The 18,130-nt window shown below is 39.9% G+C and overlaps 1 protein-coding gene across 4 annotated transcripts in view; it reads left to right on the top strand.

Annotated features, from left to right (window-relative positions):
- LMBR1 (limb development membrane protein 1) overlaps positions 1-18,130 on the top strand; it is a 57,829-nt gene that overhangs the window by 20,609 nt on the left and 19,090 nt on the right. For 3 of the 4 annotated variants that reach the window (XR_010067927.1, XM_063303382.1, XM_063303380.1), the window contains exons 6-12: positions 9,099-9,225; positions 9,787-9,855; positions 12,787-12,851; positions 13,175-13,247; positions 15,415-15,495; positions 17,415-17,491; positions 17,712-17,789. Coding sequence is in view for 3 of the 4 variants with exons in the window: in XM_063303382.1 (XP_063159452.1) it covers positions 9,099-9,225; positions 9,787-9,855; positions 12,787-12,851; positions 13,175-13,247; positions 15,415-15,495; positions 17,415-17,491; positions 17,712-17,789 (570 nt within the window). In the remaining variant the exon portion in view is untranslated. The remainder of the gene's footprint in view (positions 1-9,098; positions 9,226-9,786; positions 9,856-12,786; positions 12,852-13,174; positions 13,248-15,414; positions 15,496-17,414; positions 17,492-17,711; positions 17,790-18,130) is intronic. The other variant, XM_063303381.1, reaches the window with a different exon arrangement.

Below are 18,130 nucleotides of genomic sequence, written 5' to 3'. Positions count from 1 at the left end.
GTGTCTATCATGTAAAAATGTCAATTTGCTTCTGGCGTAGGGCTTAGGAGCAAGAGGTACTTTCCTGAGCAGAAAGCATCTTTGACCAATAGAAGAACTGTTTTATACCTTATACTAGGTTATCAGGCCCCCAAAAACCAAAGCTGAATTAGATTTCTTCTGCCTATACAAATAGAAGCATAAGAATTGCTATATAAACATAACTGTTGTGTGATGGGAAGACTTGAACAAGTTCTTACGGAAGCAATTTTAGAACCCAATTGTGCAAAGCATCTACAGTAGACATCTCAGTGTTTGGCACCCAATGCAGAAAGTCTGTGGATTGAGAGCTTAACCGAGAACATCAAAAGAGGATGCTTGATAATAAAAGCAAATGGTAGCAAAATTTTTAATTAATTAGTTAGGCCAGGTGGAAGTGAAGAGGCCAGTCTATAAAGCTGAGCAACATGACAGCACAATGGAGTAGGACCAAAGCTTGTTTTAATATACTTCTATCCTGTCTCACAGTTTGAAATTTTCCTGGTTTATGTCCCTTTTGGCAAACTTACATACCCCTTACATAAAAGTGACTGTGTACTGTATTTTATGACCAGATGACTTGTCCCCCTTTGCTGGCTAATTTGTATCAGGCCCCCAGTATTAAAGAGACACAGAAACTAGTAGGAAGCCGAAAGCAATATGTCTCAAGGACAGTTCATTGCATTCTTTCATTAGGTTTTGCTTGTTTTTGCCACTGATCATCCATAAATTGCTGGAAATAAGTGATTAAGGAAGTGCTGCTTAGTGTTAGTGGCACATAGATGTTCTTGGTAAAGCTTTTTTTGTGAGTGAAAGGAAATCAGATATTGCAGAAACAAAAAGGAAGAATCCTGCTGGGAGCTTTTCAAGGAAATTTAACTTGCATAATGTTTTGATCTTAATGTTTGTTACAAAAACATACAGCAGTATTTCACCAGGTGCTGTGTGTCAAGTAATAACCCCATCACTGTTCTCTTTTTTTTGAATTCTTAAGATATTTTTGTTTAAAAATGAAACTGGTTGGCCCTCTTGATATGCAAGTGACAGACTGTTGCTGATTAGATGTATTTATGGAAGCACAGTGCATAAAATTAAGTTAGCATTTCTGAAGCTTATCAAAACTGGTGAGCAACAAGGGGCTACTTTACAATGTACAAAAAAAATACATTTTAAAAGCTGCTATTAACATTGTAAATTGCCGCTTCATAATAGTGATAATTTTGGCCAGTTCGCCCTCCCCCCCCAAGCAGGAAAACCTGATCCTTTAGCAGTGAAAGGTATTTTGACTAGTTTGACTATTGTATATTCCCAGGTCCTATCTGTGTGATTTTATGGTTTATATAATTTTTGTCTTAATCTGCATTAGAAGAGATGGAATTGTATGTTGCTTAGTCCTGTAAATAAATAAACTTCTTCTAAGCAGAATTTTGGCCATTTTTTCTACACATGTGATAAAGAATAATTTACATTGAAATTTTTATCAAAAATATATTAGTCAGCTGGCTGATAATTTGAGATAAGACATTTTGATATAGCTGTTACTCAGAATGACAAATCTATACCTGACCTGTAATATAGATGAGTGAGACAACATAACCTTTCAGAGGATAGCTTCTGGTATGTCTTGAAGTTAATTTGTTGCATTATATAAAAGGCTGACTGGGCCACAATATTCACAGGCTTAAAAATGGATGAAAATGCATGCATGTTAGCTGTGTGATTGTATTTACTGGCAAAGAGAACCATATTTAATTACACTTTTTAATATTATTTGGTACTAAAGTGGACCATTATGTCAATTTTTCCCCTGTATTTTTCCCAACTTTACATTTGTCTTAGAAATAAAGAGTTTGCACAGTAATCTCATTTGTGATAGACTATTTGCAATACATTGTTCAGTAAGAATTAGTTATTTAAAACTTTTTGTTTCTACAATCCTGAAATCGCCACAGAAATTCACTTTTAGACTTTCTGAGCAATACTGTTATGAAGTGGGTAGCTCTTGATGAGGATCATTCTCTTGATTAAAATATGTCTTTTTGAAGCAAGTTCTTTGTTTTCCCAGAAAAAATTGCTGTGCAAAGGATACTAGAGTTTTATTGGGCAGAAACACAATTAGCTATTTTATCTGTGCTTGAAAGTCAGTAATAACCAGAAGCTACTGTGAATATTGGCTCTCCAACTGTCCTCATTGAGTATAGTTTATTGTTTATTGCATTTACTTGGTATTTGTGCTTACCATTATTAAAATAATTCAGCAGAGGCTGACAGTTTAGTGCTCGGATTTCAATGAAGTGTTTATTGGTATATAATTGAATTGTGCTACATGGTACTACACTCTGTTAGTAGAACCAGAAACAAAGAGTTTTTAATCAGTAACATCAAAGGCTGTCCAACTATTCATTTAAAAAACCCCACTATTATAACTGCTTTATTTAAAATAGTACCTTCATTGGCATATGATTATCTTTGCAAGTAGGAAGTAATGCCAGTTATTAAACAAAAATGGAAAAAAATACTTAAGTTTTAAAAGACATAATATAGTCTATCAGAAACTTTAGGGTTGCAGTTGTAAGAATAAAGAGCAGTTTTCCACTGCTCTTCTACAAATTTGCACGCATCTGATTTTATATCCATCCCTGAGCATCCTGCAATCGCTGTACGTGGTCTCCTTTTCTAAAAGAATAAACCATAGAAAACAAATCTACAAAACTTTAGATAGTTTTTGGAGATTATATATATCAGTTCCTGGTGTCCATGCTGTAGAGCAGTGTTTCTCAACCGTGGCACCTTTAAGATGTGTGGACTTCAACTCCAAAAATTCTCCAGCCAGCATGAATTCTGGGAGTTGAAGTCCACACATCTTAAAAGGTGCCAAGGTTGAGAAACACTGCTGTAGAGAGAAATCATGGATGAGGCACATACGGGAATGCCTGTTTGTTAGAAGCGGCAGAGTAGTTTGGTGGGCCCCTCAGAGTGAGTGTGGGCTTACCTCCGGTGGTGAGAGTACACGGAGGGAGCCCAAGATCGAATGGGGTGTGTAAGAGTACCCAACCTTGAGTGAGAGACAGGAGGTGGGTAGGAATGGGTGGGGTGACCCCCTGTGACCAGTGAGAGTGGTGGCGGGGTGGACACAGTGAGTGGATGCGGGGATAGGATCCAACAGCGCCAAGAGCAGGAGCTGGTGCGCTGGAGGGCCTGCCTCCACCTGAGGTTGACTGAGGGTGGGAGGATGTGTGCATGGGGGAGGGGACCCTTGCGTTATCCCAGGGTGGCTGGTGGTTCGGGAGTGGAGGCAACTGGGCCTGGCGACTCTGGGGGTTGTAGGGCGGGTTTCACTATTGAGGTGGTGACGGGCCGGGGATGTTACGATGGGAACTGGAGGGCAGGCCATTTCCGGGGAAGATGCTCCCCGTGTCTGTTACCTGTAGCGTGTTCCGGCCCTCCAGGTTCATACCCAGGTCCTGGTCAGCAGATTCCTGAGGGCCCTGGTCTCCGGCTACTGCTTCTGAACCCCAGGTCAGTCAACAACAAAGCCTCCCTTATAAGTGACTTGATCGCAGAGGAGGGGGCAGACCTGGCGTGTATCACCGAGACCTGGCTGGGTCAGGAAGGGGGGGTAGCCCTTTCAGAAATGTGCCCGGCCGGGTTTCAGGTGTGGCACCAGCCGCGACACCGGGGCAGGGGAGGTGGGGTAGCAGTTGTCATCCAAGAATCTCTAGTAGCCTTCAGGGGTGCTGCTCCACAGGTAGCCGGTTGTGAGACCCCGTTTCTCAAGTTGGGCACCCGAGAACAGTTGGGAGTGTTGCTGCTGTACCAGCCTCCTTGCTGCGTGGCAACCTCCCTGCCTGAGCTGCTTGAGGCCGTCTCAGGGTTGGTGGTGGAGTTCCCCAGGCTTATGGTCTTGGGGGATTTCAACCTACCTTCCCTGGAGCGTGCCTCGGATGAGGCTCAGGAGTTCATGGCTACCATGGCAGCCATGGGCCTGTGTCAGATCATTCGGGACCCAACTCAAGACAGTGGCCTCACTCCGGACTTGGTTTTCTTGTCGGAGCAGTGGCAATGTGATCTGAAGGGAGAGGTAGATCTGTCCCCATTGTCATGGTCAGACCACGCCCTGGTGGCCCTGAGATTCTCTTGTGCTGTCCCTCTCCGCAGGGAGGCAGGACCCATTCAATTGGTCCGCCCCTGGCGACTGATGGACCCAGTGAGGTTTCAGAAGGAGCTGGGGATTATACCTGGGGATCTACTGCACGGTCCAGCGGAGGTCCTGGCTGCAACCTGGAATAGAGAAGCGGCCGGGGCCTTGGACAGGATCGCGCCTGTGCGGCCTCTCTTGCCCACTCAAACCCGGCACTCCCCGTGGTTTACGGAGGAACTGCGGGTTTTGAAGAGGGTGAAAAGATGCCTAGAGTGCCGCTGGAGGAAGACAAAGACTGAATCTGACCGAACACAAGCTAGAGCCACTATTAAGGCCTACCTTGTGGCGGTAAGAGTGGTGAAACGTCAATATTTCTCTGCTCTTATTGCATCCACAGAATGCTGCCCAACGGCTCTGTTTAAAATTACGCGATCGTTATTAGGTAGGGGGGGCTGTGTCTCCCACCTACAGGGCTGTGCGGAGGAATTTGCTGAGCATCTGCAGGGTAAAATCGCTCAGATTCGGTCCAAGTTGGACTCTAAGCATGGGGGAGAGTCTGGGGAGATGCTGAGGGAACATACTTACCCAGTTATCTGGGAACAGTTTGATCCTGTTGGGCCCGAGGAAGTGGACAGGATCCTCCGGATTGTAAACGCCACCACGTGTCATCTAGACCCATGCCCTTCCTGGCTTGTGAAAGCAGACCGGGAGGTGACATGTGGTTGGGTCCAGGCGATGGTTAATGCATCTTTGAGGGAGGGAGTGGTTCCGGTTGCCTTTAAAAAGGCACTGGTACACCCCCTCCTCAAAAAGCCATCACTGGATCCTACTGTCCTGGAGAACTTTTGTCCAGTCTCCCACCTCCCCTTTTTGGGGAAGGTGGTTGAGACAGTGGTGTTACAACTTCAGAAGATTCTGGATGAAACGGATTATCTAGACCCCTTTCAGTCAGGTTTCAGGCCAGGATGTGGGACAGAGACTGCATTGGTCACGCTTATGGATGATCTCTGGCAGGAGCGGGATGGAGGCAGTGCATCCATCCTCGCTCTCCTTGATCTTTCAGCAGCTTTCGATACCATTGACCATGGTATTCTTCTGGGACGACTCAGGGAGTTGGGGATGGGCGGCGTGGTTCTGCGCTGGTTCACCTCCTTCCTCCAGGGCCAGTCCCAGTCGGTGGTGATAGGAGATGGGAGATCAGACCCTCGACCCCTGCTTTGCGGGGTGCCGCAGGGTTCGGTTCTCTCCCCTCTCCTATTTAACATCTACATGAAACCGCTGGGTGAGGTCATCCATCACCACGGGATGAGGTACCATCAGTATGCTGATGATACTCAGATATATATCTCCATCCCGGGTGAAGTAAGTGATGCGGTCAATGCCCTTTCTCAGTGCCTAGGGGCTGTGGGGGCCTGGATGGGGAGCAACAGGCTTCAGCTGAACCTTGGTAAGACGGAGTGGCTGTGAATTGATGGCTCCTCGGTATCCGGGAAGTTGTCATCTTTAGTTCTGGATGGGGTTGCACTGTCCCATTCAGAACCCGTGCATAACTTGGGGGTCCTCCTGGACTCATGACTCCTGCTTGAAGAGCAGGTGGCAGTCGTGGCTAGGAGGGCCTTTGCACAACTTCAGGTTGTGTGCCAGTTACGCCCTTTTTTGGATCAAGATGCCCTCCGGACAGTCACTCATGCCCTGGTCATCTCCCATATAGACTACTGCAATGCGCTCTACGTGGGGCTACCCTTGAAGAGTATCCGGAAGCTTCAGTTGGTCCAACATGCGGCTGCGCGAACAGTTACGAGTGCTCCAAGATCAGCACATGCAACACCTCTACTGCGTGAGCTGCATTGGGTTCCAGTTTGCTTCCGGGTCCAATTCAAGGTGTTGGTTATCACCTTTAAAGCCCTATATGGCATGGGGCCAGGCTACCTGAGGGACCATCTCATCCCTATAATGTCAACCCGTCCCACCTGATCATGCAGAGAGGGCATGTTGCGGACCCCATCTGTAAGAGAATTTCATCTGGCGGGGTCCAGGAGGCGGGCCTTCTCTGCAGTGGCGCCCGCCCTGTGGAACATTCTACCCCCCGAGGTGAGGCAGGCCCCTTCGCTCCCGATGTTCTGGAGGGGCTTGAAGACCTGGTTTTGCCACCTCGCCTGGGATAGGAAGGGCAGTAGCTCTTCCTGGCGGTGGCTGGTGATGTAGAGTTCTCCTGATGGAATGGAAATCTCCCACTTGGATTTTATATTTATAGTTTTATTATTTTAATATTGGTGATTTTATGATGTCAGGTTTTAAGGTGGATTTTATTGTAAACCGCCCAGAGTCCCCCTTTTAGGGGGAGATGGGCGGTGATAGAAATGTGAAAAATACATACATACATACATACTCTTGACAAATAGCACTGGCATTGATAACATTTCTTTTTAATTGTAATAACTCATATGAGCTCTAATTTCTATATGTCATGCTTGCATGTAGAACAGAGTGGCTCGGTCGCAGTTACTGGCATTGATGCATTTGTTTTTTTCATGAGGCACGCTATGTAAATACACAGCTTATCAACAGTGATACAACTTACATGTGAATACTGTTGACTCTGTAACATAACAGTAAAACCTATGATAACGCTCACATTGATTTACATTCAAAAATACTAATTTTGCAGCGTAGCAGAAGGCAAAATGTTTCGTTTGTAATAGAAATATGCTTTTCTGAATATTTACTGTAGTATATATTCATTGGGGCAGGTTTACACCTGAATCAGTCTTTAAGACTTCGGGTGTGAGACATTTATTAGCTAACCAGGCAAGCTTCTAATTTATTGCAGTCAGGGTCTGGATACTTTTCAGAATGTTGCAACTGTGTGGCTCAACCATCAGTGCGATGTAGAAAGGTGCGTGTGTGGAAATAGAGAGAGAGGAATTTCGGCACATTTAACCAATACTTCCTCTTACCCACAACTGAACCTGTTTCATTTAAACTTCTGTGAACATCACAAAAAGGCAGTAACAGTGAATTGCCTACCTTTGGATGGTGAAGTCATGCATTCTCCTGACCTTTTGCACTAACTATTACAAATATATTTATATTTATTATTTTAGTGTGGTAGATGCTGATTTGGTAATTTTAGGTGTTGAGGTTTTAATGGAGTATTTTATTGTAAACCGCCCAGAGTCCCCCTCTTTGGGGGGAGATGGGCGGTAATAGAAATTTGAAAAACAAACGAACAAACCAGATTTTCTGAAAGCTGATATCATAAACGTGGCATTTTAAAAATATAGTTTCAGCACAATTGCAGTAAATGTAGGTTGGCTTGGTCTGGTAATAATAATATTTTTGCTGTCTTGTCAATAAAACTTCATTCAGAGCTATGTGATAATAAATAACTACATAAATATCTATTAAATGTTCCATGCCACTGTAGTTCAGTGGTACAGGGCATGTTTATGAGAAGTATATTAAGTCCTTCACTGTTTCAGGTAAAGCTAAGAAAGCTTCTTAGGTAAAGCTAAGAAAGTTTCTTCAGGTAAAGCTAAGAAAGTTTCTCCTCTGAAAAACAGTTGTTTCTCAGTGTAGACAGAGCTATGCTAAATGAACTAATTTGTTCTTTGCTCATTATGACTTTAACTGGATAAAGTTTAGTTCAATTTTTTAGCTTTCCCCCCTCTAATAATGAAACAATAGATATTACTGCTGGGCAGCCTCCCTAATTTTGATTTCTTGAAGGACTACAAATCTTTACTTTGTAGAAACATGTCAGTTTATCATTGAACCTTCCCTTTGTTTTTTTTCCTAGGAGAGTACTGCTTTAATTTCATGGATAGTTAATGTAAACATTAAAATGGCACTCATCTACACACACACACACACACACACACACACACTCTTAATAAGTTACTACGTCCATATCACTGAATGTATGTGTGTGTACGTGTATGGGCACATAGGAGGAGGGACGGTATTACTTAATCGTTACCTATTAGCTAAATACTGCAACGTTTTTTTGTTCGGTTTGGTGAATGTTCTGGTAATACAGTACAGTATTTTCAAAGCAGATGCATTACACGCCTGTAGATTTCTGTCAGTCTGCCAAGCTCCTGGAATGTAAATGATCTGCAAAAGCTTTCATATTACTTGAGCCACAGGCATCAAACATGGCATGTTCGCTTCTACTATCAGTTCTTTCAGTGTATGTACCATACTTGACTTGTAAATTATGATACTTAACATGTTGATTTGGAGCACACTATTGGTTTCTTGACACCATAAACATTGAGCTGGAGTTCTAAGGCATGTTGGTTGTCTGGAGAAAAAAGAGGTGCGGTGCTTTCACATCCCACTTCTGCTCTGCGCCAGCCCGCTGGATCTCTTCAACCAACCGAATCTAGAAGGAATGCAATGTTACATTTACGCTGTTGTGCCTATGCAAATGTGAAGTGGGACTAGAAGCGGAAGTGGTTTGGGTGATTTTTTAAAACTTGTTTTCTGGATTTTTTTAATGGCTTTAAGCTTGATACTATTACACAGAGCAGACAGAGTTTCTTTTTAAGCACTGCTGTAAGAAAATTTGTAACTGAAGTTGTCAGTGATGATTCACAGTAATATTGGTGTACATAATAATTCTAAGAGTCATTTGCTTTAAGAGGTAACAAATCTTTCTGGTTTTTTTGTTTGGAATTCAAAACATTGCTTGCCAGTCTATCTACCAAATTGAATGTCATCGTTAAAAAAAATTGCCTCTGTGAAACCAATATGAATAATTTTAATGAAAATAAATAAAAATTGTATATGTAATGCTTACTAAGAATTATGAAAAAAAACTGTCCTAGGCATTACAAGAAGAACTTTGGTTTAGCTCCTCAAAAAAAGCACATTTAAGAAAATATCAATATGTCTATATTTATAACTCTTTATATTTGTACTATTTTTTTAATAGGGGATCAAAGCACGTATTTTGGAAACCCTTGTTATGCTCATTCTTCTTGCGCTGCTTATCCTTGGAATAGTGTGGGTAGCTTCAGCTCTCATAGACAATGATGCTGCAAGTATGGAGTCTTTGTATGGTATGAAAGTCTTTTCTGTGTTCTGTTTTTAAAAGAAAAGGTAACTGAGCGACCATTAGACAAAACAGATCTATATCTTGCATAGGCTAACAAGTTATACACTTTTTAAATATAAAAGTTTCTAGTTGTTCCCATCTTGTGTTTCACCTAAGGATGGAGTTGGGTTTGAGCTAATGGCTGCGTGGGGTAACAGTAACTGTTCATTTGTTTCTTCATCCCAGAACCAGACTAAAAATATCATAAATTTAAAAAATAATGTAGATGATAGTAATTAAAAGGTTCTAATCCAGTTGAAGGCAAAAGGAAATGCCTTGGATTTGGTCAGAAGTTGAGATTGGATCTATTGGATGATCTGTGTTTCTGAGATATTTGTTCTCTATTTTTTAAAAAATGTTGATTGAAGTGACACTGATTGCCTTTAATCAATTATATTTTTATTAACATGCTCGGGTATGTAGTTGCATATTTGAGGCTGGCAATAGAGTACACGGGAGTATTCTTTTTCACACCTTCATGTATATTAGATGAAATAATGTACTGTGTTACATTTTTTAATTTCAGATCTTTGGGAATTCTACCTCCCTTATTTATATTCCTGTATATCATTGATGGGGTGTTTGTTACTTCTGCGTAAGTTTTTCATACATATATTAGAAATGATGTTTAATAAGGCTTTCTGGCCTTTCAGTAAAGATGTCAGACACTTGCCATTTTCTCTACGAGTGTCCTGTATTCAATGTTAGCAGTGTGCAAAGCATTTGAAAGAGGTGCTTTGTAAAGACTTAGCATGAGGAAAACATCTCTCTACAGATTGCTAAAAAACTATGTTCTTTGGCAGAATTAACTGGTTTGAAGGCTGTTCCTAGCTGACTGCATGTTTATGTGCATGCATAGCCATTTTGTTGGTGGCTAAGCATGCATGTTTGGTTGGTGAAGGTGCACATACATGCAGACTGCCAGGGAAAGCTTTTGGGACCCCTTCTAAGGCAGGGGTCCTCAACCCCCGGGCTGTGGACCGGTACCGGTCTGTGGCCTGTTAGGAACTGGGCTGCACAGCAGGAGGTGAGTGGTGGGTGACCGAGTGAATTTACAGCCTGAGTGTTTGCAGCTGTTCCCCATCACTCGCATTACCGCCTGCGCTCAGCCTCCTGCCAGAGAAAGCAAGCCCATTGGCTGCTATTTCCAAATGGCGCAAAGAAAAAAGAATAAAAGGTCAGGAAAAAGAGGAAGCGCTTGAATCATCCTGAAACCATCCCCCCTGGTCCATGGAAAAATTGTCTTCCACGAAACCAGTCCCTGGTGCCAAAAAGGTTGGGAACTGCTGTTCTAAGGGATGCAGCTGTTGTAACACTTCCAGGAGAAGTTTTTTGCATGCAGTGCCATGCTTTCAAAGCACATCTTTCAAGTGTCTGGCATGGCCCTATAAAACTTGGGTTTTATAAAATGTATTGCTTTAGCTGTTACTGATGAAAGTATTTATATTTTTTTAAAATAGTTAACCCATTACTTCCAGAATTTCAAAAATTCCTTAGAACATAATCGTATGAAGCAGCTAATAATTCACTTAGCTTCATATGATTCATGGTGAGTTTAAATACTCATATCCTTCCTCCAGGCCGTAATGGTAAACTCGGTAGCTAACAACCAGTCATAAAATAAATTACACAAAGAAGCAACACAGTCAAACTCCCTTAAAAAAAAAAACTTAAATGAAGCATAAACAGTAAATAAAGGAAGATGCGAGAGTAACATTTAAGTTGCTGTCCAGCCCAAATGTATGCAGGACCACTAACATCTTAATGATATCCTGAACAGCAAAGAAGCCAATATTAATCATCCCAGACAAATGCCTGTATAGCTTCTAGCTGAAGGCCTGCGGTTGAAGAGCCTAACACTTCACTGGGTCATTGGTTCCACTATTGAACCACTGTTACCATTAGGAAGATTTTCTTACATCTTACAGAGATTATTTGGAATCTCTCTTCCTGTAACTTAAATCCATTATTCTGTGTTCTGTCCTCTGGAACAAGAAAGGACAGATTTGGACCCTCTGTAGCAGTGTTTTTAAAGAGTGGTCTGAGGACCCTTGGGGGTTCCCCAGGACCCTCTCAGGGGTCTGTGAAATCAAAATCATTTGCCAGATACGGAAGATATTTGCAAAATTTTTTTTAAAAAATGTCATTTCTCTTATATTTCATTTGTTAAAAATACAGGGTTTTTCATGAAAAAATATTTTATTTATATTAATATATAAGGGTTTAATATTGTTATTTTTACATGATTCAATAAATAAATATTCTACAAATGCATCAATATTTCGGTAAATATAACCCTACGAACAAAAGCAATTTTGGGGTCCTCCATAATTTTTAAAAGTGGGAAGGGATCCTGAGAGCAAAAGATTTAAGAAACACTGCTCTATATCATTGTTTCAGTTTTTTAAAGAGTGCCAGCTTATCCCCTCCCTCATTCGTCTCTTCCTGAGCCTAACCATACCCAGCTCTTTCCATGTCTCTTTAGTCAAGTGTGTACCAAGCATTACAGACATCAAGATGTAACATCATAATACTTAGATCAATATATAGAAATTCTGATTTATACTCAACACCAAAACTACAAAAAGTATGAAATAAGAAATACAGTATAGAATGTAAGATAATTCAATGATAAACCAACAGTAAATAATTTTAATTTACAATGAATATGTACAGCTTGATCTGTACAAAGTGGCAACATTTTCAGTATGGGGATAAGAAGAGCACTTCAGATATCTCTGTAAAATGAACACTGAAGAATTAAACGTTTGATAGATTGAACATGCCCAGATTCATAAAGACAATTAAATTGTTTCAAGTTTGAGAACTTCCTATATCTTTCTGAGTTTTCAGGTATGAGTTGTTTGAAATCTCCAGGGTTTTTTATATCATATTTTTCTGAGGTACTTTTTAACTAGAAATCCAGGTAACTGACCTTTCCACATGGAAATTATACAGCATGCTGTGTATCAACTGATACAAGTACTGTGTTACAAACACTGCTTTTTTAAAAAGTAACCTGAATTTAAAATGGGTTCCTATTTAGTATGAGAAGCTGCTGTTTTCAAGAGGATTAGAAGTTCCAATACGCAAATGAAGTTAATTGCATCATCAAGATAGCATGAATTGAGCTTTCAGTATCTTCTTTGTATTATTTGGCATTAGTTTTTGCATTTGAAAATTGCATTTGAGGTAAATGAATTTACTTGTCCCACCACAGTGCCTTGGTGCCTTCATCGTATCATTCACCAATATACAATGACATCTTAGTCTGTCATTTACCTTTTTCCTGGAACTATTTTATAGAATATGCTGTTAGACAATTTACTGGTTTGGTAAAAATGTAAATTAGATGTAGGGTATAAGGTTGATTTAAACTTCCTAATTATAGCTGCATATTTAAGATACTAATTCAACTTATTCAAGAAGATGAGGAGTTTGGCCTTTTTAAAAACGTTTTGATAGGGTTATTGGAATTTTGGATTATGAATAAAAAATGATAGATAATATGTGTCTTCCTCTACAGTTTGCACACCAGTAGGACTTTCCCGTATGTTTACAGTGATGGGACAATTGCTTGTAAAGCCAACAGTAAGTATTGTTAATGTTAAATTGTTATTTAACTTATGGTCATAAATCCTCAGGGTTTAGGGAACACATAGAATGAAACTGCAGGTATTACATAAAGCAAGGCATTTTTTTCCCATTTTTTCCTATTAGTATTGTCTCAACTTCAGGTGAGTACCGTTTAAACAGGGAAGTTTGTAACTTTAGACAAATGAAGACCAATTCACATTTGTCTTATGTGTATCCTATTTCTTTGTAAAGACTCTAGTTATCTCTCTCATTCATAGTAAATTGTGTGCAATTTCCAAATATTTTATCTGGTATGGTATCTGTATATCTGAACTTAGATTCTTGAAGACTTGGATGAGCAGATATATATCATCACTCTAGAAGAAGAAGCTATAATGAGAAGGTTACATGGTAAGTGTGTTTGATACAGCTTGGCTTTTGTATTATTGCATTTAGGTGTGATGGGAGTTGTGGTCCAGCATTTACAGAAGTTGGTTTCAGGAATCCTGGCATATGAATGTGCTCCTTTTCAGCATGTGTGTAATGACTGATTGTGGCCCAGGAGCTTTTGTATTACGCCGATTCTTTTACAATAAATATTCTAAAAATTGTAAACTAATAAATAAATAGCAAGTCAACCGAGAAACAAAACTGGTTGTACAGAAGTCATAAGTAATGTTGGTCATCTGTTGTCTTTTACTAAGATGTTTTGCAAGTCTTAGTAGAACATAAATGCAATATTATGCATTGAATCATAATAAATTGTGAAAGGGCTTGCTCTGTAGCTTTCCCATATGCAGTCAAACCATTGAGCTTGACTAAGCTAGGAAAAAAAAATTCTGCAAATTGTAATGTATTCTGCAGATTAGACTAAGTATAGCTCTCCATGCATTTTAACATTTGACTCTTTGGTAAAACTTAAAATTACAATTCTGCAGCAACTTTTGGAGGTGCTCTGGAGCCCACAGATTATGCAGAATGATGCCATAGGATATAATCCCATTTGTTTATATCGCCTGGGAATTTAAAAAAAAGTTATATAAGATCAAACTGGAAACATGTCACAGATGTTAAATCACACTTTGGCAGAAACTCAGATTTTACTATAAATAAAGGGCTGTGGAACCCCATCTCTTGAGAAGTAGGAGAAATGTTGGAAGTGATTTTCATACTTTCCTAGGAGGTAAATTAGAATCCAGGCAAGTTCAGTATTATATGAATAGGAATCCAACTGCAAAAACATGAATTACAATTAATTGTGTTTTTTAAAATTCTTGCTTTTTAAAGATAGCATAAGGAATTAAGAAAGTGTGTACTTTTGAACTTCAAATTTCATATAATTTTATTGGCACAGGAAGTTTGGGGTAGAGAAATTACCCCTGCAGTGGTTAGTCTGCATAAATTGTTTTGTTATTAAAGAAACGGGAGAGAAAGAGTGTTTCTTCTGTATTGTATTTCAATACCCACGTCATTCGTGCACAAAAAGAATAAAGCTAAAACTTTCTTTATATTAAAAAGGAAAAGTTGCTTTTAGCTATTAGTTTTCCTGAATCCCAGGAGACGGGTGGAGCAGGATCAAAAATACTTATTTGATCAAAGTTATTAGCTCTGAAGGTATTCTAACCTATGTAAGAAAGATGAAAGGTGTTGTTTTTATTGTGCACTAGTAACAGTGTAATTTTGAACTAATTGGTGTTGAACTGCCAATCATCTACAGGGAATGCAAATAGATACTCCTACAATTTCCTTTGAGGTACTGAAATATGTTGGGGCTGGAAGAAAAACAAAATAATACTGTTAAATTGACCTTAAATGAGCTGCTTTGTGGTTTTCTTGGAGAATCCCTTCTAATTTTTCATGACTAGTCTGAACAAGTTCTGTCTACCAGTTTGATTTATTGGCTAGACAATGCAGACATTAAACTTTTGTGCTTGTTTGAAATAAAATTGAGAGGCCATGGTGCTTTGAATAGCTCACATTCAATGGCTTGTTCTGTCTTTCTGAGATCTGATTTGATTGCTCTGAAATGTTGCTTCACTCCTTGGAAATTTACTGGGAGTAGTTTTATCCTATTATTTTGGAGGCTATTGTAAGAGTTGTCATTTCTTTGTCAGTGTAAATATTATCTGATATATTTCCCATATAAATGGTGAATATGTAAAATTAGGGCAGATACAAACTGTGAGCATCCAAATACTTGTATTCAGGATATATGAAATGATTAATATCATTACTGTAGTGAAAAGTAAATTTTTTAGGTTTGTTTGAGATTCCAAGGAAGTTTCAGAGGTGCAGTTTTACACCAGATTTACACCTTACAGGGATGTTTTCCTTAGAAGAGAATAGATGTAGCTCAGCATTGAACTGTGGAGTCCTGATGCACTGATGATGTTATCTGGTTGGGTAATGAAACGTCTGCAAGCAAACAACCAAGCTCAGAGAGCACCAAGGACTCCACAGTTTCCTTAACTTAATCTGTTGTTCTTATAGTTCTATTGTAGTTAGCAAAATTGTTGTGCACTACAGGCGGAATATTTTAATAGAGAAGTTTGGTGACAGTACCTTTGTTTTGGCACAGGAGTATTTTCCGCGGTGGAATATAATACGAAACAACTCGAACAGGAGCTGAATAATGTGAAGAGCATGAAAACAAAATTGGGTAATTGCCTCATTGTTTTTGTTTGGTATCCACTGTGCTTCAGTTTAGAATAAAACTTCTTTTTTGGGGGGCGGGGGGAGGTACTGTATCAAAAAAATATTACCTACTGCTCTTACAAAGACTGTTTTAACATATATTGGAGAAAATCCAGTTAGTGTGATACTTAGACAATTCCAGAGTGTCAGCCCTTCAAGGTGGACCAGATCAGGAAGCAGATTCCACAAGGAGACTAGAAGAGTACTTTGTTGAGATAGGCTGTATTAATGAAGTGTTGCAAATCTGTCTGTGTCTTCTGTTCCCTCCCACCTATACCCGAGGGAGTCAAGGACTTTTTTCTCTAATGGCCTCTGGATCTCCATGGCTCTCTGTACCGTGGCTCTCTGTACCAGTATATTGTTCTTATTTTGAGTTCTGTTTCCTTATTTTTTTTTTAATCAGCATCCTGTCTGATGGTGGGTGGAACCTGTGATAAAATCAGGTTAAGGCTATAGGAAAAGCCATGTCATGACACATCAAAGACCTGTCTAAGATGGCATCCTGTGTCTCACACTAGCCAACCAGAAGACTTTGAGAAGGCCACAGACATCAGGGCAAGGCTTTTGTTTTTGTTGGATCTGCTATGATCTGGAATATAGAGACATGATGCTTCTGATACTAGCAGTTACTTGTAAGCTTATCTTTCACAAATTAGTGTAATCCCCCTTTTAGTCACTAGCCACCTCATCTTATAATTGGCCCCAGCCTTGCTGGCCTTCTGGAAGGGCCTGAAGCCATGGCTTTGCCATCTAGGGGATCTAGGAATGTGGGTATGGAACGTATAAAGTGGCTATGTTACTAGGGAAACAGTATGCTGTCCTGCAGATTATAATTTTTAATTGTTTTTGTTGTTTTTAATGTTTTTTAAAAATGATTTTTGCTATGTTTTGGTTATTTTGTTGCATTATTTTTTGTGTTTTTTAACTTGGTACACCACTCAGTCACATATGTGAGGCAGGCAGCTATATAAATTTACCAAATAAATAAACAATAGTGAATTCACACATTAGGCAATGTATGAAGAAGTTTCATACATTAAAGGAAGAAGCTTCCTTTAATTGGTCCTGAATTTCCCTTCAGTTGACTCCAGTGGTTGAATGTAGGCTTTAATCTTTCCTTCCTTCCTTCCTTCCTTCCTTCCTTCCTTCCTTCCTTCCTTCCTTCCTTCCTTCCTTCCTTCCTTCCTTCCTTCCTTCCTCAAATTTGTCACTGCCCATCTCCTCTCACCAGAATGGGAAAAAAGATGAAAGAACGGGAAAAAAAAGAGGCTCTTAATCCACTTTGCGTTCTGTTCATATTTGCATTAAAGTGTTAGTTGTATAATGTTTAGCTGATTTGCAAAGAAGAATTCTTCTGAAAAGTTATATTAAAAAATAAATTTTATAAATAATAGTGTTGGGATGTTGACTTTTTTCATGCTATCTTTTTGCTATAACACACCTCCATTTGTAAATGCAATAATTTAAGACAAAGTGGAAGAAATTCACTGTGCCCTATCTCTTGCTGAAGCATCCCATTTCTGACTCCAGCCCAGGGGATTGGATCTTTGAAAGCTTCTCCACTTAAAGTACTCCCATTTTTGAAAAAAGAACCTTATTAAAGGAGCCATTCCTTCAGAATGATTTATTTCAGCCTTTACTAGTTATGCTGGGGAGAGGGAGGGATGCACCATGTAGAGAATATGGTGCTGGCAGGATAGGATGTTTGATCTGCAAGTACATAAGTAGGGCAGAAATTTGCTCTTGAAGTTCTAGTGGTCCATCTTACAGAATGCTTGGACTGCTTCTACTTGTTTGGCTAATGTTAAGGCGACAGAGCTTCTAATTTTAAAAGGATTGTATATATTTGTCTCAAGCCACCTTAACATACTCTTCTATTTAAAGAGCGACGGAAAAAGGCTTCTGCATGGGAAAGGAACCTTGTGTACCCAGCTGTAATGATACTACTGCTAATTGAAACGGTAAGCTCTAATTTCTTTACATTGCTTAAGACCCACCTGGCCTCTTGAAGGTAGTAATTTATTCCAGGCACGTGTCTGAGTTGAGTATCACAAATAACAGGAATTGCAGTTTGTCTCCTTACGTTTTTGTTAAACCTCAGAAGCGTTTGTGGCATTGCTGCAAAATGGAGCAAACAGTTTTAAACTTGCCAGATTCTTAGATTTTCTGCTTCTTTTTCAGGCATTCTCAGTGCTCTTAGTTGCTTGCAATATTCTGGTTCTGTTGGTTGATGAAACTGCAATGCCAAAGGGATCAAGGGTAAAGTCTTTTTCTTTTGCGATATCAGTAATGGCAAATTTGATCACACAATCTAGCTTATCGGAAATTTCCCCAGACTAATTTAGTTCACAGTGAGAAGATACAGATTTGCGCCCTGAAAAGTGAGTCTATAAAAGAAGTAAATCTTTACCCAAATACACACACACACACACACTGTTTTGGTGTGGTGGTTAAACTCAGGCTAGAAACCAGGAGACTGAGTTCTAATCCAGCTTTAGGGACAAAAGCCATTTGGGTGACCTTGGGCCAGTCTCTCTCTCTCTCAGCCCTAAGGAGGCAATGGCAAACCACTTCGGAAAATCTTGCAAAGAACATTTCAG

Source organism: Candoia aspera, chromosome 4 (assembly GCF_035149785.1).
Source record: "Candoia aspera isolate rCanAsp1 chromosome 4, rCanAsp1.hap2, whole genome shotgun sequence".
NCBI lineage: Eukaryota > Metazoa > Chordata > Lepidosauria > Squamata > Boidae > Candoia > Candoia aspera.
Note: the sequence above shows the minus strand (reverse complement) of the source record. Positions and strands in the feature narration are given on the sequence as shown.